Here is a 22790-nt window from a genome sequence, read left to right as displayed (position 1 = left end):
AGCGGAAAGCCGAGCGATGATTGGCCGCACACACATTCTCTCTCTTTCTCCCTCCCTCCCCTATTTCTCTCTCTCTCTCTCTCTCTCTCTCTGTCATTCCCCTTTTCCTCGATCCCTTCAACCTCTCGTCCGTACGCCCGAAACCCGATGGCGTCGGGGGCTGGGGGTGATTGGACGCATCTCGGTGATTGTGGCACCCACCATCCACCCCCTGCACCCCCTTCTCCCCCTCTCTCTCTCTCTCTACCTCTTCCCCCTTCCTTCTCTCACTCTCTCTATCTCTCTCCTTCCGTTCCGTCCACCGCGCCATCCCTCCTACACGGCTGTAAATCGAGTTTACCCTCTTGCCGTGGCTCAGCCCTTCAATCAAACTGATTGAAACATTCCTTGAATCCAAAAGAAACGAACCGCCATCCCTTCTCTCTCGCCTCTCCAACCTCCCCGCTATCTTTCCGAGTCGCACCGCGCTCGCTATCCTCTCCATCCATCTGTCTATCCACTCGGCCCGCGCAGATATATTCGTCGTTCTCTTTTCGACGAGGCGGTTGCAGCAGACGCTGCTCCCGCGCAGGAGACACCCGATGGTGTTTCGAGACAACCGGTTGGTTTCAATTCCGACAGTAGTTTGATTGTAAAGCTGCGCAGGGTATAGAACGCTTAGCGTGATATGATGCACCGAGTGTTCCGTAAGAACGTGCTATTGTTGCCCGAAGTGAGAGTCATACGCGAATGATAGTCTTCTGATATGATCCTATATACATTGATTTGGATTTGTCTGTTAAATGTGATTTTTACATCCTTAAATCCTCTCGAATTGCTTTATTCTCCTAATTCATCTTCCTTTCTGATATCTTTTCCTCTCTTTGAAATTAATTTTAAGGAACAAACTCTCAAACAGTTTATCGCGTCTCATTTTTCGACGAAAGCAAGCCGATGGGCGCCGGAACGGACGATGTTAGACCCATCCCGAGGATGGGGACGTCTCGTAGTCAAATATTGATACTAGGCCGGACTAAATCGCTCGACTATGCCAACAGATTAGGACGTACGTGCGCCACGGTTGAGTAATAGCAATCGCGCGATAAGGAAAGGACCGACGAAATTGAAATACCAACGTTAGCGTTACCGATCGACGCAATCGATAACAAAAATATCTGTCCGTACCTATCAATGCCCTCCCCTTGCTTTTCGCGTCTCCGTGTTGCATAATGATGTTTTAGCGGCGGTATTATGATGAAACGTAGAAACACGAACGGCCGAGCGCGCTTAACTGCAGCGTGAAATGCAAGAAATGTCACTCCTCGTGCGGATATAACCGGTTAGCTGAGTAAAAAAAGGACTGACAGTTCCATTACCTCCGGTACGAGCGCGGCCGGGCCAGGTTGTGCCGATCTATTTCGGGGGGACTAACTAAGTTCAGCGTCTGTTTCTCATTAAATTGCGCTCTGACCTCGAATCATCTAAATTTGGAACGGCCACGCCGATTAGGTGCATGGTGCATATTCATCACGGCGCGGCAATCTCCAAGTCTCGAGCCATTCATCGATAAACGATCAACGGAGAGATGTGCGTGCTGTGTCGAGCACAATGCGGCAATAATGGGCGAGACAACGCAAAGAAATATCGTTAAATATACCTAAAACACGTCCCATTCTTTCAAGTATCTTTTGGAGATAAGTCGTCTGGATAAGTGCACACGAGGAAAATATTGTAATTAAATCTTTTTCCTAGAATCTGTATTACTACTACAATATTTATCTTATCCACACGTAAGTACAATTTTTTATTCTTCATATTTATCATATATCTCCGATATATATTTTCATACATATTTCCTACATTCCGATTTTTCTTCGAATTTTAATTTTGTACCTAAATCATGAAGCCCTAAGTTTTCAGATTTACAGGTATATTTAACTATCACAAATGGTGTCCTCATATTTTTTAACAATACGTTGAATAATTGCCATAACTATTGGAGAAAAAAGACGAATATGATTACGAGATATGACGTAAAACGGCAACTTCCTAGTTCCGTGGCTATTTTGCACGAGAGGAATGTTGATTACACGATATTGGCTCCCAGGAATCCCGGCACGGTATAAACGAACGCGCGGCAAGTACCACGATAAATTAGCCATAATGGCCGCGCACAATAACAGTATTTATTATTAATAACGAAGCGTCGGGCGTTGTTATTAGTTTCAAGAAATTAGACGGTGCCGATTCTCTGTCGGCCGCGCGGAGTCGCGCCTGCGCCGGCAAAGCCGGAATATCCGATGTCCTGTGTTGCGCGACGTAATATCTAATTTAATGGAAGCGATAATTTCTGGTTTATTCATGAGTAGCCATCGCTATCAACTCTTCAATGCGATAAGCAGCGATATGCGAAGAAAGCTGCGCTATCGCCCGAATATCGAGGACATTTCCCATGCATATAGAGAAGGATCTTTCTTATTCTCTTTTTTTTCTTTTTGTTTAAAAAATGTCTCTGCTATTTTTTTTTATTTTAAATTCGGTATGGGTGGTCCGGCTCAAAAGAAATTAGCAATACGACTCACCGTCTGTAGTCGGCTTTGCAGAGGATCATGCCGCTTTTGGTGTAGCAGGACTGGCCAACCTCTCCCAATACTACGCTGCAACACTGGCACTTCAGGCAGCCAATGTGCCAGTACCGGTCCATCGCTAGCAACAGCCATCTTTCCACTATTTGTACACCGCAGGCGGCGCATTGCCGAAGGCCCGTTGACCCGCTTGGGACACCTTCTTGCTGCAACATCAAGTTTTCATTTTTTGTCATTCATTGAACACTCTGCGACCTTAAATTCATCGCGATTCATAATTTATATTAATTTAAAATTTAGTTAAGGATATACTATGCAGTTTAATTAAGTTGTATTAAGAGTTAACGCTGTTACTACTACTATTACGTTTTCTCGACTTGAGACAGCAAGAGAGATGGCTGGTTACGAAGTTCGAATAAAGAAAACGATGGCAACGTACTTTTCAAAGAGGACGCGCGTAAGAGTTGCCACATACGCCTTAGAAATCGTTTCTAGCCCATTATAAGTAGAAATTCAAGCATCGTGGTAATTAATGCGAAACAGAAAGTCATTAACGGGCACTAAATCATTACGGCGTCTTAAGTGCGCGCTTATTATGAATGCTTACTCGTGATTATGCAAACACACGTAAGCGAACGTAACTCTTGCTCGCGGGACCTACAACTTACTCGCTAATTTCACTTTGTACAACATTGCTCAATACCGTATTGTTGCTAAAAATACTTCAATTTACCATTAAATCAACGAAACTACGTTGATCTTGTACGCGTACTCGAAGCGTTTTTCTTAGTCGATTATATTTAAGTAGCAAAATGATACATGTATTTTTATACGTGTGGAGTAAAAGGTAAATCTGTAGAAAGTATGAAAATAATTTCCTCATCTGCGTTATTTATACAAACGTATAAATATATATAAAAAAAAGAGATTAAAAACATTTAAACAAGTATCGATTTCAGTACGAGCCGGATGCGCCGTTGCGTTGTTGGAGCTAATAGACTTCTAAATTAAAAGTTCAAGAATTACGCATTCCATATACATGTACTTAATGTGTGTGCTTGTATTTGTTACACTCGCATATTTAATATCTATCGACGTAGTAATTCCGTGGTGTAGGATGACTTTCAAATAGCAATGTCTGCCCGTGCAGTTATGCGAATAGTCGGACACGGTACGCTACGCACAGCAATACCTATTCGACTTGCGTCAGGGAATACGAGAGCGAATGCGTTAATTGCTGTTGTGTTGCGTCGACGAGCATGAGTTCCAAAAAGCGTGTCTCCCGCGCGAAATGGAAAAAAAAACTTCTCGACTGCGACCCGTACACTTACTTTGATTTCTGTCTTGATGTTGCCGGAGAACCACTTATTCATCCGCGACGTAATCGTGTTGTAGTGATACGGGTATTGGACCTCCATGACGCACTTCACTGTGTGTCTCTCTCCGCGGAGCACGAGGCAGGAAAAGAAACGGAGTGAAAAGAAAAGAGGGAAAAAAAAGGAACACCGACGACGAAAAACCGATCTCGGGCCGCACTCCGGATTCACTCGTCCAATGATATCACTCGACCTCGAACAAGTTCCCGTTGCGATACACTCACTTTCCCCCACCGCGATTTACGGGATTTCAAGGATCCGGAGGTCCTCGGTTCCACGTTGAATTTCACGGTACTATGAAAATCAGAACGGAGCGCCTAGGATCACAGGCGACTATGAGCGATCTTCGCGAAATTCGCCACTTTCGGCGACGCGTATCCTCGCGCAATGCGGTGCACGGACGTGCGCAGAAAGGGAACGAGAGAAGAAACGAAACGAAGCAAAGCACGGACGGGACCCAACTGGCTGGTGCTACGGGTCCCCGAATGCCTTGCGGGCCTGCGCGGGTTCAGGTACCTTGGGCTCGGGGTAGGGAGAATGTAAAAAGGCGAGTCTAGAAAGTACCCAACCGACGCTGTGAGAGAAGGCGAGATAAAGACAGAGTGAGGGATCGACGAGGCGAGGGGAAGGGGAACAGAGAGAATCGAGAGGGGAGGTGAACGGAGGACCCATTCGTGCGTCAGACAGAGAGAGACCCGACGGCTGGGAAGGGGCGAAAAAGGGGAAGGGGTCTTTTCCATAGCACCGGTTGAGAGAAGAGAATGGAAGGGAAGGGAGAGAAAGAAAAGGAGAGAGAAACAGAGAGAAACAGAGACGGACAGAGATGAGAGAGGGATATATTCTGGGACAGGCTTCCTAAGTGCCGTGAGCCTTACAATGTTGTGTAAAGCGAAAGTTGTGGCAAATTTTCAGATATATTACGTATACTTTTACGGTATACAATGGCAAAAAATTAAAGAAAAGTAACAAATTAAAGAAGCATAAAAAGGAGAAGATATAATGTAAAAAAAGAGAAAGAAAACAGGAGAATGAGATATAAAAAGAGGTAGAAAATTGAAGTTCAAGAGTGAAAAGAGACGGAAAACAATGAGATAAACGGAGATCCGTAACGATAGAAACACATAAAGGAGGTAAAGACACAAATACGAAAAACATACGGGACTCGAAAGAAACGAAAGAAAGAGAACGATAGAAGTGAATACAAGGAAGAAGAGAAGAAGAATAACGAATAGAGAAGGTCCACTAGAGAAAGAGAGCTAAAGCGACGCGAGAGAATAAGGACGAGTTCAAGACGGTGACAGAATGCGAGTGGAATCTAAGGGGAGGACGAGATTGAGAAAGTATAAGAAAGAACGACGGAAAGGTCTAAAAAAATTTGAAGAATGCATGAATACACTATTAAAGTATCCAAATATCCGAAGAATAAGACTTGAAAATCGAGGCTTGATTATTCAAATCGTAAGAGAAAATACGAATTATGTTGAAAGTTTTATAATTTTAAGACGCGTAAAGAATGAGCATCTTGGTTTTCAAAACGGACACTATTAATATTGGACGATGGCTCATCTGTTTCTCTATACACAAGAAATGCAGGAAAGTTGTCGCACTTTTTTCAAAAGAAGAGACATAATTTAAACTTCGATCGTAACGAATCGAATTTCGTACGTTACAGATGCAGAAATAGCGGAGGAAAGATTAATCGATAAATTATTCAGAAAATAAGAAAATGCAAAAGAGCTTTAACCAGAATGTGGTTAAGAAAAGAAAAACTCTGGAGTAGCAATCGCCGAAAAACAGTTTACGAAGTAAAGCAACAGATGTACACGTCTTTAGGCGCTGGAAACCGGAAGACAGGGTACAGTCAACACAGAAAGGTGAATGAAGAATGAAAGTTGGAGAAGCAATGTATACTCTGAAAAAGGCAGAACGTTGTGTGATGCAAGGGAAGGGAAGGGAGGAAAGGGAAAGAGGCAGGTAAAGCATCGAGCAGAAAACTGCAAGAGGGAACCGCGCGGGCCCCTCCGCCCCTATTCAATTATATTTCTCCATCATAAATGCCTATATTGTTACGTTTGTCAATGGCGGGGTAAGTGAGGGTCGGACGGACGGATAATACTGCCGAATTGTACCCTGTGACCCTACGTTATACCGTTCCCAAGTCCTTTATGACGAAGTCGGAGGGCTTCGGAATTTTTCACCACTCTTCGTCTTGGGAACCACCTGTATCGCTATACATTTCGTTGTACGAGAAATTAAATTTTAGAGACCTCTCGTGTAATGTGTAATATATACACATAAAAAACTATTAACGAAGCACCAATATTTAAAATAACGTTCCAGAGACGCGCATTATTAATATATAAAATCGCTTCGCGCGAAAATGTGGTACTCACCTTGAGCGTGCAGTTATTGTTGTGATTAACGGGTGGATACGCGGGATGCCCCGGCATGTGAGGATGAGGGTGTCCAGGGTGATGTGGGTGATCCTGCATCATGCCGCCACCGCTATGATGATGCCCGTTGCTGCCCATGCCTTGTCCAGGTTGTAGGGTACCGTAGGGGGTGGCGGGATCACCGGCACCACCAGTATGCTGGGGTGAGTGCGGGCTGGGTAAGTCGGGGGTGGTCGTGGTGCCGCCGCCACCGCCACCTCCGCCACCTCCACCGGTCCCATACGCGTGATGCGGCCCGCCGGGCCCCGGATGATGCGGACTGCTCGAGAGCGAGGGATGGTGGGGGTAGGCTGCGGAGTGGCCCGGATGGTGGGGGTTCATACCAGCGGTTAACGCGCTCGCCAGTTTGACCGATGAGAGGGTGGGCTCAGGGAGCCCACCGACGGTTTCCAACGGTGAAACGAAGAAGAGAGGAGCGGCTGTGCGGCGCTCTATTGCGTCCCCGCACCGGCTCTTTTCTTCCGGTACTTGGATGAAACCTGCAACAATAAAATAAAAATAATTTTTAGCTGCTTGATTTTGAGTCTGACGTAAATATCATTGTTTAACGGTAAAAGCTAGTTCAATATATCGATTATCTTTTTCTTTGGTAATGATTCCATAATAGAATCTTAATTGCTAAATAAATTAATATTACAGAACGGTGATATTTCGAACTTTACTTCCTTTCTCGAACTTGGTCTATCGTTGTCACAATTCTTATCTTGTTTATGGCACGATAAAATTGTCGGACCGAAACGCAAATGCGAGAAAATTTCTTCAACTCTCCGAGAATGCATTAGAATTCATGAAGCAGTCTGACCTATTCTTTGTCAAAGATTGTGAGATCGGCAAGAACGGCACGCCCATTTTAATTAGCAATAATTTTCCTTCTCTAGCTCAGCGGGTGTCAATCGATCTTCCATTCCAAATTTCTATCTTTCTTTAGGACGCAAACGTCCTTTATTTGTGTGGTCAGCCTTAAGGGCGGAAGGTATCTTCCGTATTCTTTGTAAGATACGTTAGCCCATAACGGTTTTCTCTATAGCACTTAACGACGTATGCGTTCGCATAATGATTAATGAATAATGAAGGAGGAATAATGATTACATTGTAATGACGAGCGATAATAAATTCGTTGGTTCGACAGTCTCGCAAGGACAGAGATGCGTATGTAATATCGAAAAATCTCTTTGTTACGCTAAAGGGATTTTTCGCGCTTCGTTTCGATGAATGCGATTCTAGTGTACGCGGGGAAAGTAAAACTGTCGGGTGTGCGACCTCGGTGGGAGAAAGTAATTAGCGCGCGCGCGCTGAAGCATATATTATTCCACGATGCAGGCGCACATCGGTACATCGGAACACACTCAGGCTCTTAATACGTATTTAATTAAGTATGCCGTGGTAGAGAGCGTAGGAGGACGCGCGGAGGAGGGCGGACGACGGGGGAGTTTATAGTGGATATCAGTATGGGCAACCATAACTCTCGCGCCTCCGCCAGCGAGCAGCGTGCCACTTATACGAGCACCTACCGCGATGGAATTTCATCCTCGCCGTTACCACATAAATCTCCGGCGCATTAATGCCCTTACGGACTCGCCCGCTCCGCGTTTCTGCGTGTCGGCTTCTTCTTAATGCGGTTACTTAGGTGCTGCGCGCGTGTCGCACGGCGCTCCGTTCGCAAGTCGCGACGATTCCAACTGTCGCGTATTATCGCGTCGATATAGATCGAAGGGATCACGGATCGCGAAACGTTAAAATCTCGTGTCAGATTGCGCAGAAAAAGCTGCGGGATTGTCGACGTTGTTGACGAGTAAATCGAAAACACAGAAAGCGCGTTTGCCCGAAATCTAACCAAATCGATGTCATTAAAATATCAGATTTGAGTGTTCGATTCGCCCGTCGACTTGTGATTTCAAGTGCAGATGCCGATGCTCCTCGTCGTTCGTTATCAGCTCGCTCCCACGTGTTTACGAGGCCTGACCTCTCCGGAGACGTTCGCCGTGCTCCTCGCGGAAGCGCGATAGCCGAACGATAACAAGATGATAACGAGGGAATACACCGGTAATTACCGGAATGATAATGACAAGGAGAACGACGAAAGCGCGTAGGTGGGTGGGAGGGAGGAGGGGGAAGGAGGCGAAGGAGGAGAACGGCGGAGGGCGATCGGCTGCGATAGGGATAATTAACGATCGCAATCGTACGAAAATGAGGACAGGGCGAGTGCGACGACGACGATAACGAGCGGTCCAGCGATCTTATTAGCGATAAGCGTCGATAACGAGGACGCCCCGTTCTATACGACAGCGAGCGGAAAGAAAGTCAGCCTAAGGATTAATGGCGATCCTCGCAGTCGGCGGGGGTGGAACGTTACATTCCGGTGGATGACATTCCAACCCCCTGGTGGCTTGCCTGTAAACCATTTCAAGGTCATCCACGATATTTTTTTTTTAATTTTAAACGTTAATTGAACGTGGCTGACACATAATAAAATTAATACAATTTCAAACCAAACAAATAGGACACAAAGCAGCACAGAATTAATTAAGCAAAAAACTAAAGAAGAATGAAAAACATTTAACTCTTCCTTTTCTATTAAAAAGGATTCCCGCCCCTCGATCCGTCGCAGTTTACAGATTCCACGTTCGAATTGAATTTTATGTTTGATCTAGTCAGTTGTAACATACGATTATGCAAGGACGAATTGTTAAGAATTATACTCTATAAGAAGATGGAAAATTCAAGACATAAAATATTTTTATTGCAACGTTGCAGTTAATCGATTGCATTCAGCTTTGGAATGAATCTGCAAAGACTGTACAATGCTATGTATTGTTACATACCTATACATTGTTTATAAACGCCGCGTTACGGTCAATATATCGATTGTACATGCGGCTTACGTCGCTGTAATTCACTTACTATGCGAAATCGTCGAACTCTCTTTGTCCTTCTCGTCGTTACAACTTTCTCTCTCTCTCTCTCTTTCTCTCTTTCTCTTTGCCCTGATCGGGTCCTCTCTTTCTCTTTTTCTCTCTCAGTTCCGTCTCCATTGCTTTTAACCTTGAACTCCCTCGTTACCGTATCACGCTCCGTAGCACACGACTCCTAGAAGTTTTAGAGATCCTGGGGGAATCCCATTATGAATTCTACGGATCTACTGGCACTTGTACGAACACAAGATGGTGGTGTAATTGCTCGACCGGATCATTGGGCGCTCTTTTTAAGAGATTTATGATTTTTCTCTCGCTTATTTGTTGATCCTTGTGTGTGATATTTGCCATGTTAAAAGATAATAGCGTGTAATTAGTCAGCACAAAGTTAAATAAAAATAAACGAGTTAATTCTTAACGAAACAATCTTTATATTCTATATACATATACCATTAAAATTAAATTGGAAAACATTTGCATAATTTTTATAATTATTTGAATTTGAATTTTGCATAATTATTTGACAAGAATCTCAGAAAAATTGTCGGTTAACTCCTTCATCGAACAATCGAATAGAATTGATGAAGAAGAAGGGAAGGTTGGAAACTGTCAATAGCGTTGGCGGGCATAATAGACGCGGGCCCGACGGCACGCGCGACGGGCAAAAATTTAATTAGCAAAAGCCCGAAAATTAATTGCGCGCGCCGTCTTATTGTACTCTGCCCTCGTGCCTCGGAGCATTACCCGAGCGCGCACCGTCTATATACACAGGGAATGTAATATTCACAACAGCCTATATCCGAGCTAGCAGTCAGGGTGCCCAACCTCCACCCACCCTCCGTTCTCTTCTTGCACGGTAGGTAGATGCCAGGGCCGAAGACACGAAGGGCGCGTCGCACCACTTGGTCACTAAAAACTATCTAGTCTTTGAACTATATCTAGTCTAGCTTGGACTCTCCTTTGGTTCTTAAAAAAGACTTGGATTTCCTTTACGAATCGCTTATAGATTCTTGAACTTTCCTTTTGTTTCTTTTTGATTCATAAATTGTCTGTTTGTAAGTCTCCCTGGTGTATTAAATCTTTGACTTTCATTTTTCTTGATTTTCTTAAACTATTGAACTGTATAACTATATTTTCTAGATTGCTGAAATTTGAAATGTATAAAATTTTAAACTTTGCTGTCCTAAATTTCATATCCGTCAACGCTCTCACGCATTAGTAGAATCTTGTTTTTCGATGCGCCGTCGTTAATAAAATTTGAGTCTGACGCAATAAACGCTGTTAGAGCTCCGTTAATTTCGGCGAAATTTGTTCAGGGTTGTAAGAGACCGTGTCGTCGGCCCTGACAGGTGCCTACGCAGCCCTCGGTGCTAAGAGCGATGTACCGTGTGCCAAGGGTTGGTGTTAGTGTCGATGGTACCGTGGTGGTGGTGGTACAGCGGTGGTACCCGTGAGCGTTTAGTCGGAGACGCCGCTACGACGGAGGGATAGGGTGCGCGAGGGGTTAGGGGTAGCGCCGAGGGGGTGCAATATGACATTATTAATTGCTCCACAATGCCACCGGCGTGCAGGCACGGGGGACACGAGGAACCGGGGCTTTCCCCTGGAGCCGACCAATTGCGCGGCCGTCGTGCGGGGGAAATTTCATTAAGTGGATTCTTATAGACGCGGTTTTGAGATTAACAATATGATATGTGCGCATCCTCCTAGCCGTAAGATATTAGATCCGGTTGCTCGGCCTCTATATTGCCGGATGGCTGACTGAAGCTCCTTTACGAACGAAGCGATTGTAATTGCGTCGTCTGCGCGCGATCAATTACGTTCAGTTGTATGTTCCCCTAAATTATCTCCATATTCAAACGTTTCTTTAATTTATAATTCAAGCTTCATCCATAAAAAATGGTAAACGCATTATTTTGACCGTTTGCCAAATCCATGAGATTTTTTCGAAATATTTATTCGTACGATGTAATAAATCAGGGAATGTAGCGCATTCCTGCCTTGAATATAGGAAATATCTGTCAGTATCTTCCAAAGCGCGGAACGAAATGCGCGAAACGCCATGCATTGCGCTGGTCGCGCGCATCTAGTAATCGTATTACATTTATTCGAGTACGCGAGCGCGTAATACCCGGTATCTAGTCGTTTCAGAATCAAAGACGTCCAGTTGTTTGATCATACGATCTAAGATAAACGGCGCGATCCGTCCGTCAAGTATAACGACTCTATATATACCGTAAGTTCAACGTTCGCGCAACAGAAGCGCCCAGATTATCTGTATATTTTCTATATTTCCTAGTTTTTCCACGATATGAGCTCCCGATGATGGATTAATTCCCGTCCTTAAGGTAGCATTACGTTACACTGTTACAACTACCAGCTAAGAAATACGAACGCGCTAAATAGTATTAACTATGCGGCCACATCGAATATTGGGCAAATTTGTCGAATACGCCGAATACCAAATAGTTGCCGAATACTCTCGCTGCATCCCTAATAGCAATTAAGCGCGCGGCAGATTGAGCGTGAATGCGGCAGCTCGCTCACATTCAGGATTCATCCATTAATGTCGATAATAATCGACATAGAATACTATTCTATGGATTGTTGCCACTTATCTCGACGGATCTCGCTGCAGGTTTTTTGTCGATAGAATAAGAGAGAAAGAGAGCAAAGGATGTTCGCCGTGTGATCCCCGGCTAACAGAACTCTACGTTTCATCTCGTATTTCCTTTAACGTATCACCGCGGCACCGGTGCTCCGAGGGGTGAATTTGAAATTTTTGTCGTTCGCTCTCTTTGCCAATATGTTTCCACCTCCTTGTAATGGTGGTTTCTATGTATCAACTGCTTTATATTTTTCTTCATTAATTCGCCCGGTCGACGAGTTGGTTAACGAACGATGGGGGTGACGAGGGGGCCAGGGGTGCAGCGGCCTCTGAAGCAAAGAGATAGTGGGAAAGGGGTGAGCGGAGGGGAACGGGTAGAAAGTTGAAGGTAACCGACACCCTTTCGCAAAAAGTAATTGGTTAATGCCTCGGAAATGAGTTTAGTTCCTTTTTGTTCCACCAACGCGCCGCTCCTTTTTCGACTGTTTTTCTTTCTCCGCTCCTCCGTTTTTCTATACGCACCTATACACACGTAGCTACTATGTGCTATCCCCCTTCTCCTCTTCCACCAGACTGTACGCTCGCCCGCGCGCGCACTCGTTTTTGCGCTCTCCGCGGTCACATTGTGAGTGCCTTTGCAGCGACATTATCCGAAGTGTAAAAGTGTCATTACAGTATGATGGAAGACGACAATGTCGGCGAAGACGAAGTTTAACCCTCCCGGTGCAAGCGCGCGACGTAAAAACGTCATAAAAACCAAATGTTTCACTGCGCCTTGTTTCAGTTAGATGTAGAATTTATATTAATGAAGTCTAGTTGTAGCGCAACGTGCATCCCCCTCGATCAGGTAGAAGTAACATTAACTCCTGCTATCCGAGGGAGAAACGCGTAGTCAAGTAATCATATATTATCATAATATTATAATAGAGGTAGATACGTTTATGTGTGTGTATGTGTCTGCACCGAGAGTTGAAAAGGAAAATATCATTCTCATTCCTTCCGAGGGCGTCGAACGACTTCCGAAATATTATACGATACGATTTCTCTTGCGACACAGATACCCCCGCGTTAAATCGCCGTCACATTACCGCACGCGCGTGTACAAGTCTGTTGCACGGCTTAACAATCATAACGGGTAGCGCGTCCCGCGTCCCGTCTCGGGAGCATGCCAGTCAGATGTCAGCGGAGATTTAGCGACAACTTCCTGGCCCGCGCCGCGCCGGTCCGCAACCACCACCCACCCCTCCGTAATGCCGTCGTCCCGGCTGTAGGACAAGTGAGACAAGAGAGGCGTATCTCTGCGACTCGTAAAGATAACCAGGAGAGTAAATCCCGTGAGCTTCCCCGAATACTGTACGCGGGGAAAGAGGCGAATTCATTAAGCCGCTGATTTACCGACACCTTCCGGTGGTGGCGAAATTGTGCGGGAAATAACGCGATTCGTCTGCCTCTGTGTACCCCTGTACGGGGCGTTCATCCCGCGGCAGCGTAGGATAAAAGGATTGATTGACTAATGGCTGATTGAAGCCGGAAATGACGACTGAATTGACTAAAATTCAAAATGGTAGAACGGCGAAATGTAATAGCAATTACGTGGAAACAATGAGGACACACAAAATTAGAAAATGTTTGTTGTTGAATATTATTTTATTTTATAAAACTTCAATTTCAACTAATTCTATGGATTTCGACGAGTAGAATCTAACGGGTCTAATTCATCCGTGTTAGAATTAACGAGAAATAAGCAAAAATCAGATATATGCCGTGTCCGTGCTACAGCACGAAGGAGGAACGCTCGAAGGGTTCAAAGGTCGCCTCGCGTTTGGGTACGATGGCCGCCAGGATGCTCCGTTGCTTTTAATAAAATGTCTCGGAACCGGCTTAAGATCCGAGACGCGCGTTTTAATAAAGGCGGCAGGCTCGAGGACGAATTCATTAGAGATCGCTATTATATTATATTTCGGAAAGCTGCGCGCTGTCCCGCGCGCAGTGACTCGCGAAACTTTCTGCCTGGCGACTAATTATTGTATTATTAATTGTTAATTATAATTAATTGCGCGTCGGCCCGTGACCAGGTTAATTGACATTGATTTATGGCTTTAATTAAAGGTGCCGACGCGAAATGTCTTACACGGCGCAGGGTGGTTTTAACAACACCTTTTAAGAGTATCCCGGCCCCCGCGCTCGCGCGCGCGCGCGCGCACTCTCCGTCTCCCTTTCCTTCCTTTTGTGTAACGGCCTTTAGACGTGGCTTCCTACGAGATCGCCCATTGTCGGATCGAAATTAACAATAAGCCGCGCTGCCATTTTTCACGCGTGACTTATTTGGACATTAAATTAAACTCGAGCCCGGAGGAGGAAAGTGCTGGTGTACTGATACGCGTCTTTAAGAAGGAAGAGAAAGTTTTTGCAATAGCAATTTTTTAGAGATAACGAGCAAAACGTTAAATCGCAAAACGTTAAATCGCTCGTTGCTGTGACGACATCAGGGAATAATCGAATATGATTTATAAAATCGTTCACGATAAATACGATTTTCATAGAGATATTCAATCTATGTCCGTGTATCACGCTCATGCGTGCGTATGCGTACGCACATGCACGCATGCATACGTACATCGAGGCAGGTGCTTAGGTTCAAGGATTCTATAAAGACCACACGCTAAGATCACCGTCCATTTCTTAAATCCTCGCATTTTACCCTTTGCTGCCTCCATCCTCGGTGCGCGCGAGCGAACATCGACGCACACTCGCGCGCGTGTGTACACGATCGTCCCCCTCTGCCCCCACCGACACTTGGCGTCCCCACAAGGAGGGTGGGGGGGGGGAGTAAAAGGCGTTCTCGGATCTCCAGCCATGTAAACCGGTCGATCTGGTCGTTCCTCCCCCACCATGCCGACCACCTGCTCGCCTAGCGAGGGCCTTCGGGCCTCTCCAGCCGCAACGCCGAGCCCTGCCATTAAATTTATTCGAGTCCCATTGAGGCCCTGCCGAATTCACGCCACTTAACGTTCGCCGGGTGATAGGGAGTCGCGATGCTATTCGTTCGCGCACAGCCGAGGTAATTTTATTCGGATAAATCGGGAATTTATATACCCGTGGTTCCTTTCGTGGTTCTTTCACGGCTTGCCGCGAGAATTTAGAAGTGAGGCGAAAGTAAGAACGAAAATAACATTCATGCCTGAATTTATATTTATACATTGAACGGACAACGCTTACGGCATATTACGGAGAAGGAGGATCGATAATTGAAGAAAATCGCAAACGATAGGTCCTACGGACAACTGGCAGTCACTCTCACCGCGAGAACGAAATCTCTGCGAAAGTTCTACATAAGAGAAAGAGCGCGCGTAGATGGTATTCGCTAAAGTAGTACTGGAAATGGAGCTTTTATACGAAAGTACTCCATATCACTTTATTTAAGATTTACCCTCTCACTCGCCCCTTTCAACCCCCAACAAGACTCGTCCATTTCGCCGGTTCTCCCCCCCCCCGTCCGTCCTCCTCCTTCGCTTGGTTGTTCTACCATTCTTAAGCTCGATCCTCGCTGCTGCTCGAGCGCGTTCTTCTGTATTGACGTCTTCGCCTGGTTCCCTTCGCACCACCCTCCGCGTTTTGTTTGTTTATCCCACTCTTCAACCTCTTTAACATAATCCATCTGCTTAGTGTTTCGTCCCGGGAATTGGACGAAGCTTTCCGGCAATTTATCGCGTTCTTTCGAGCCGCTGTTGCATCTCGGCTCCACTTTGCAGTTGCGATTGTTTGCCAAGCTGTCAAAGTCGTTCTAGACTGCAACGTAACAGTAGAATTTGCGTTGATAAAGTCGTTGCGTTGAAGCAACGGACGTGAAAGTCAACGTTTTTTTACAATTTTGATAAATGTCTTGCGTTAATTTGAAAACTCCCGTGCTCTTAATAGATCGTAAATCTGGAAATTTTCCACGTGCCACGCATGATGATAAACTTCTGATGTAACTTTCTCATTGTTTGTGCTCACTCAGTATTGCGCGATATCAACGAACTCTCACCAAAACCGCTCGTTAAGCCTAACAGCCTCCTTTCCCATTATATCTTCTTTGTCTCTTTGCCTCTGCTTCTTCTCCTCTACTCTACTCTCCTCTCTGTCTTTCCCTCCCTCTCTCCCTCCCTCTCTCTCTCTCTCTCTCTCTTTTGTCTGTTCTTTTAATCGGTCCTGGTGTCACTCGCCAGATAATTGATATTGATACGCAGTATGCACGCTCGCTGCAACGCGGTACAGTTTAATTAGGCAGAAGCGAGGAACGAAGAAAAGGAAAGCAGGATTGCTCTTATTGGAAGAGCCGCTCGGGATTACGTTATAAATACAAAGACAGGCAGAGAGAGGGGGAGAGAGAGGGATGTAGGCGAGTATTATTTGGAGCCTCCGCCGCTAATTGGAGTAACTTTGCTTCTCAAACGATTGTTTATCGTCCGAGGGGAGGACTGACGCGCATTCTCCATCCTACGCGACTAAAGGAGGGTGTAACCCGCGATTTTATGGGAGATCAGGCTAATTACGTCGCTCAAACTAGCCAGGGTCTTGCTTTGGACCGCGAAGAAAAGTCGTTCCGCTCTTAGGCTTATCCGCGAGTCTCACTCTATTCGATATTTATATTGAAATTTTTTTATTTATTATGAATCTAACGCAATAATCAACTAAAATTTCTAATGATTAACTGCATAGCGATATATCTTTATTAGCAATATATCTTTACAATTCGGTATAAAATAACAGAACCTATTTAAATCTATAGTTCCGTTTCGAAATCAACGTTATTTCCGAATTAATCTATCCTACATCATAATTGCCTTTCGATTTATTCTACACATATATCTGTATCGTCCGCGGGCACAATGTCATTCAACCCCGAAGGTTAATAAAACATATCCATCCGTTATCCGTCTACTTCTCCCCCTGAGGTCGCGTATTTATATCGGCCGCGCCATTATCCCACGCAAGCCACCCCCGTGAGCGTGTCACCCGTCGCCCCGTCGCCCCGTCGTCGTCTATAATCCCCGTAGGTCGCGGAATGCACGAAACCATGGAATCGGTCCTCGACGGGGGCTTCAGGGCAGTATGGACGGGGCTTCGTTTTAATTAGCAGTAAACAGCCTCCATTAAGCTCGAAGCAGTAAATCACCTACACTTATACCGGCGCTACCCACCCACCGCAATCGCCCCGCCGCACCCTCGCGGCGGCCTCGTGAGCCATCTTCGATCGAGGGGAGTCGCGCGGCCGAGGGTGGAGGGCCGAGAGGGCGGCGGACGAGGACGGGCACGGGCTGGGGAGGGGGATACATTACATTTCAATTTGGATCTGTCCGTCCTTCTTGCGGGAGCGGGAGACGAGCACTCCGCCATGGACCAATGCGCTCCGTCGAAATAGGGAGAGCTTGCGAATTTTCCTGGCCAGCCGTACCTGCAGGAGCGCCTGTATCGCGCGTCGAGGACAATAAGAGGACCTGGAACTTACCGATATGCTCCGGAGCTTCCGGGAAATCCGGCTGCGTTATCGATATATCCTTTTACGTATACAGTTAGAAACTAGATCGTTCGCGCACTTAAACAGTCATCGTGTCTCGTGAGTTTTTACGATTTCATTAGGAATCTCCAAATTTTGGCCCTCGGCAAGGATAGCGCGAGATAAATCTTTATGAGATAAAAATAGAGACATTAGGTAAAGCGGATAATGAATTCTCGGCGAAATGAGGGAGGCAACGTGAACGGGATACAGGATCGAAATTACGTTCTCGCGTAAATACGTGCCGTATTCAATTTCGACTGCTGTGAGAGTAGGAGGATCAACGTTGTGCGAAGGAAGTCGGCGTCTCGCACACTTGCTCGCAAAAGCGGAACAAATGTCTTGTTTATGAGGGTGGTATTGATTGAGACAGATGTAATGTAAGTTGCATATAAGTTCCGTTATGTTCTGTGTAGCGTCATTTTTATCCTGGACCCCTTATCCCTTTTATTGTTTAAATTTATTATTTAATACTCATTAACATTCGATGTTATTTCATCTCAAGAAATATATATAGTTCCATCTGTAGAAATAATATACGTAAACAATTTATTCTTGTAGTATAAAATTCGCAAGAATCACCAAAACCTGCGACGTTTTCGACGTAAACTCCGCTGAAAGGATCGATACACACGCTTGTAAGTTCGTGTAGCAAGCGAGAGCGAGAGCGTGGCAGCCTTATGCCGACCTGCTCCGCGAGGAGGAGGTCAGAGGTCGAGGGCTTCGTCAAGTCAGGAACCCGTCGATCCAGTTTCTGCCTGGAATCACAGTCCCGTTTTCACCTCGAAACCCTTGAACTCGACCTGGCGAGTCGCCGCCGCAACGCTATTCCGCGCACGTAGATGAAGAAAAGCGGCGCTTTTATATGATCGCTTTGACATTTACCGAAAACAGCGCTTTCCACCTGTGCCGGGAAAGTCACGGAGTCTTCGTGCGAGTCGCGCCGATTAACGCTGTGTAAATCAGTGGTGCTCAGTCGTGACCGACCGTGCTTTCTTCAATCTGCAGTTGCGCACAATATGAAATCAGTGTAAACGAAACGCTGTACATATTTCTCATTTAGACGGAAAGACGTTGAAAGTTATGTCGCATTTTTGTTAACGCGATAATAAATTTAAAATTTACGATAACGCGATAATCTTGCAATAGTATACACAGAAATATTTTTTATGAAACAAATGTGGTTATATTATTACATTCAACAAACTGAGGAATGCCATACGTAAACGCTTAGTAAGGCGGAGAGAAAGAAATCTCGTAGCCCTTGTCGTGCTGGAGTGCACGGGACCAATGGGGCCCTTTGTAAGGTTGGGCCCAACAAACGACCCTTTGTCCTCCGCTAAAAGGAGACCTCCGAAGTGGAGAAATCGAAAACTCTCGCTCTGCTCGTTGAAATTTATTGTTTGTTTAGTCCGATGGCTTTGTACGCGCTTCTGTTCAAAAGTTTTTCGATTTCTAAGTTGCATTTAAGGAAGCTTTCGATCCGTACACCGTGATTCTTCGTGAATGCATTTCTCGAAATAGTTGAGTACTTTTAAATGGACACAGAATATCACAAATTTGTTATAAAAAGAGGCTATATATTTTTCTCGCTGTCAATCATAATAGACATATTGTAATTATTACAGGATGTTCCAGTTGTATTCAATAATGTTGCATCCAACTTCTCATTTACTATAAATCCTTTTAGAAAACATTTCGCATACCTCTCTCAAGCGACAGGAACACGCGCGTGCGCCTCAAGCGGAATTAATTCCGCCAAGCTCGACTCCGTGTTCTAAACGGGAGGGTTAAAATCCATCCCACGGCTCGCGTGGAAAAACGCATCCCCCGTCCCGCGGCGACTAGTTGTACGAGGAAAAAAGGGAGAAATCGAGGGAGTGAAGCGCGATCTGGAGAGGAAAGCGAAGGAAGGGATGGAGGGGGGGGGGCAGAAGGTGGAGAAGAACGTCTGCGAGGAGCAGCAAGGAGGGCTAAGACGTTGTCCCGCCAACAGGTGGCAGCGGCCTCACACCCCTCTGGCACCACCCCTCTCCCCCTCCTATCTCATCCTTCCTGGCAGCAACCACGACGATAACCCGCGGCGACACCCGATAAAACGGGTAGAGAGGGTTGGGGGTCTACGATGCCGGGGTAAGTGGGTCGGGGACGAAGGAGGAAAAGAAAAACACCGGAGGGATTATCGGCCTTGGATACACTACCAGCCCTGCCCGCTACCGCTCACGCACATCCCTTCTTAACGAAAGCAGCTCTCCGCTAGCTAGCACATTCACCCGACACGACGCGACGCCACGACGATTCTCGTGCGGGACGCGAAAGATCGTATTCGAGATCGGAGTAACGGGCACATTTGTAACGTAAATTCGTGAGTTACCCAAGTTCCGTATTATCTTTTACGAACCACTGAAAAAGCGCCTCGTTTAATCTTCCTTCATCATTTATTTATGAATTATCGCGCATAACAATGGAGCACACGGTTTCGTCACGCACAGTGACCATACGCAATACGTTTATCAGATGACAGGCTGGCTGCTTCCTCGTCAAGATCCATTTGCCTACGAGGACGTACAGCTGCATTATCGTGCCGTAATGTCAAATACTAACAGCGGGCCGCAGCGAATGGTATCATTACGGCATCTCATAGCGGGCCATCGCCATCCCACACCCTTCTGCGTAACCGTATTTCTCCGCTGCAGGACACGCGGCGCCGAGTGCTGCAGCAAACAGGCTAATGCGTCTTAATAAAAGCATTGACTGACGTGTGCTTGATAGCGGAATCACTTTCCTTATTGTTAATTATTGCTAAACATTATTGTATATCTATATTTCGTGGCCATAAATCGATCGAGCAATTGGAATTGACTTAATTAGTTTGTTCAAGTTTATTGCAATCAATAGAAATATAGGATCAGAGAGGGAGAGAGAAAGAGAGAGAGAGAAAATGAATCTTTCTACTGGTTATATTATTTCACTCGTAAATAGCTTCATCTTCTGTCCCTTTCTCTTTCTGCTCGAATCCACAATATCCTAAACGTACCACCGACCGTTACTCTCGATGGTGCAATATTTTTCGAAGCTCGATATTTCATACGTTTATGTACTATCGCCAACAGTGTATAAAGCGCGTTTTATCACGTGTTTTAAAGCAAATCCCGATGGGGAAAAAACTTGGTCTATGAAACCAGAATTTACCATTACATACAGAATTCCTTTTCCATCGTTATGACAATATCGGCGACAGTAATAACAGATATACCTGGAAATATTTATGTGCCTTTCCTTCTTCCTCTGTCTCACCGCATGTCGCATGTCACGATTCCACCCACGGTACTTATCCAATCGGTCACCATTCGTAAACGACGTGTTAATCCTCTCACCTCCGAGACACACGGTTTTTATATTTTTTTAATTTACGCCGTCGTCGAATAAACAAGCGTTTACACACATTCGTGCGATTCGGTACCCGTCGAGGAAGCGGACCTATACCTGGACGATTCTCTCTCGGTTAATCTCGGTCGCAGGATCTTCGTGAGATATCTTAAGAGCACGGAATCAATTATCGCTACTTTCACCGCGTGGGCGCGCCGCATCTGGCGTGTCCGGCTCTCCCACGTCCACGTGTTCCTCTCGAGAGTTCCTGCGTGTATATGAGAACGCGCCTATAAAGTGTCGGCAATCGCTGATACATAATACTGTAACGCGGAATTAACGATGATGACAACAACGACCGTTAACATGCCCGAAAGAAATTCCAATAAAAATCCATAAATTTAACCCGAGTCGCTGATAATCCGTGTATTCGCGCGATGCACCTGAGTTCCCAAGGAGGAACGATCGAGATTGGAGGAAACCGAGGAGAGAGAAATCTGCGCGCGTCGAGCGTTTCGCGCCGCTTTCATCGCGATCTCGCGCGAAGTTTAATGAGATAAACTCGCGTCCGAGCATTGATCGTGCATGATATTGGAGAAGTATCCGTGTACTTTGGAGACACGTGCCTTCACGCGAAAAAGATCACGTATCCGCTTCGTAATTTGGACGCATGTATACTGCTTTTAAAGTTATGTAGCGGACTCGGGCGGTTTCGAGGATCCCGAAATAGGTTTGTCGTGTCTTGGTTACAGCTTCCGACGGGATAACCCAGGATAATCTCATTGTTAGCGTGTACGTAGGTGTTGTAGCAGCCGTAGTTTACGTAATCTCCCGCGATATACGCCACACATCTCGGTGAAGACACAGCGGAAAATAAAAGGACAATTCCGCCTACGAAATGATACGCGGTCCGAACGATCGAAACACGTGAGAGCGCAGCTTACTCACCTCTTAGCTCGTCTTTATACTAATTGAAATTAGTGATAGATGACGAGTGAAAGGAAGGACGAAGAATGGAAAGGCAAACTTACCGGGGGGAAATAGGCAAACAAGAAGCCCGCCGCGTTTTCGGCTCGTTGCCGGCGATGACTGGCGAATATCTTTCGAGAGCAACGGTGTGCACGTGTTTGTACGCGTTGCGTTCGTGTGCGTGCGCGTGTATGGAGACACACCCGAGTAAACGAAAGAGCGTCTATAAGCAGTGATAGTTATTAAGGTGTCGATGATGACGGGGAATCTTTGCGGTCTTCAGGATTCACTTTCGTCGGCCGAAAGTGGGATCAACGTAAGACTTCTAATAGCGATATCGCATTACCGAGCGCTTAACCACCTGCAACCCAAATTTTTTTCCCCCCGTTTCTAGACGCTTACAGGCGTTTACGTTCTCATATACGATTTCTAAAAGATTTTCGGCCACGTGGAATAACGGTATATTTTTAGGTTGTCAAATCATACACGAACTTAAAAGTAAAGTTTGTCTGGTTCATGTTTATTTTGAGCTTGCCTCCATGGAGTAATCTAACGCACGTAATTGTGCATCATTTATGCTCGTTGAACCAAGAAGGAGCAGTGGGTGATAAGAAATTGCTTGGAAAATTGGCTTATCCTGATCCTTGTCTACATTTTTCCAACCCTTCTCCGCTCTCACGCTGATAAACGATATATTGACGACAACACCGACAATCTGCCACGCCTTCATTGATAAGATATCTCTTTCCTTTTCCTCTTATTCTATATTTAGAAAAAATGCACCAAACATAATCTGCTTCTCATAGATATAAAGATTGACTTTTTCAACACGACGACATGTATATTGAGTGGAGAATGATGTAATCTCCCCAAAATGATATAATCTTAAATTTCCGCTCGTGATTTCTCCAGATAGAGATTGTTGCCAGGGAAATATCCTGGAGGATGCCAACTCAGGCGGGGACTCGCGAGAGCGAGTCGTCGTGACGGCGCTAACGCA

The 22790-nt window shown here is 45.6% G+C and overlaps 1 protein-coding gene across 4 annotated transcripts in view; it reads right to left on the bottom strand.

The window, feature by feature from the left end:
- The window catches only part of LOC139819610 (uncharacterized), a 167930-nt gene that overhangs the window by 23648 nt on the left and 121492 nt on the right, over positions 1-22790 (bottom strand). For all 4 annotated transcript variants that reach the window (XM_071789092.1, XM_071789094.1, XM_071789091.1 and 1 more), the window contains 2 exons: positions 6334-6872; positions 2562-2770 (listed from right to left, as the gene is read on the bottom strand). In XM_071789092.1, coding sequence (XP_071645193.1) covers positions 2562-2770; positions 6334-6872 — 748 coding nt within the window. The remainder of the gene's footprint in view (positions 1-2561; positions 2771-6333; positions 6873-22790) is intronic.

The sequence above is a fragment of the Temnothorax longispinosus genome, chromosome 9 (genome assembly GCF_030848805.1).
Source record: "Temnothorax longispinosus isolate EJ_2023e chromosome 9, Tlon_JGU_v1, whole genome shotgun sequence".
NCBI lineage: Eukaryota > Metazoa > Arthropoda > Insecta > Hymenoptera > Formicidae > Temnothorax > Temnothorax longispinosus.
Note: the sequence above shows the minus strand (reverse complement) of the source record. Positions and strands in the feature narration are given on the sequence as shown.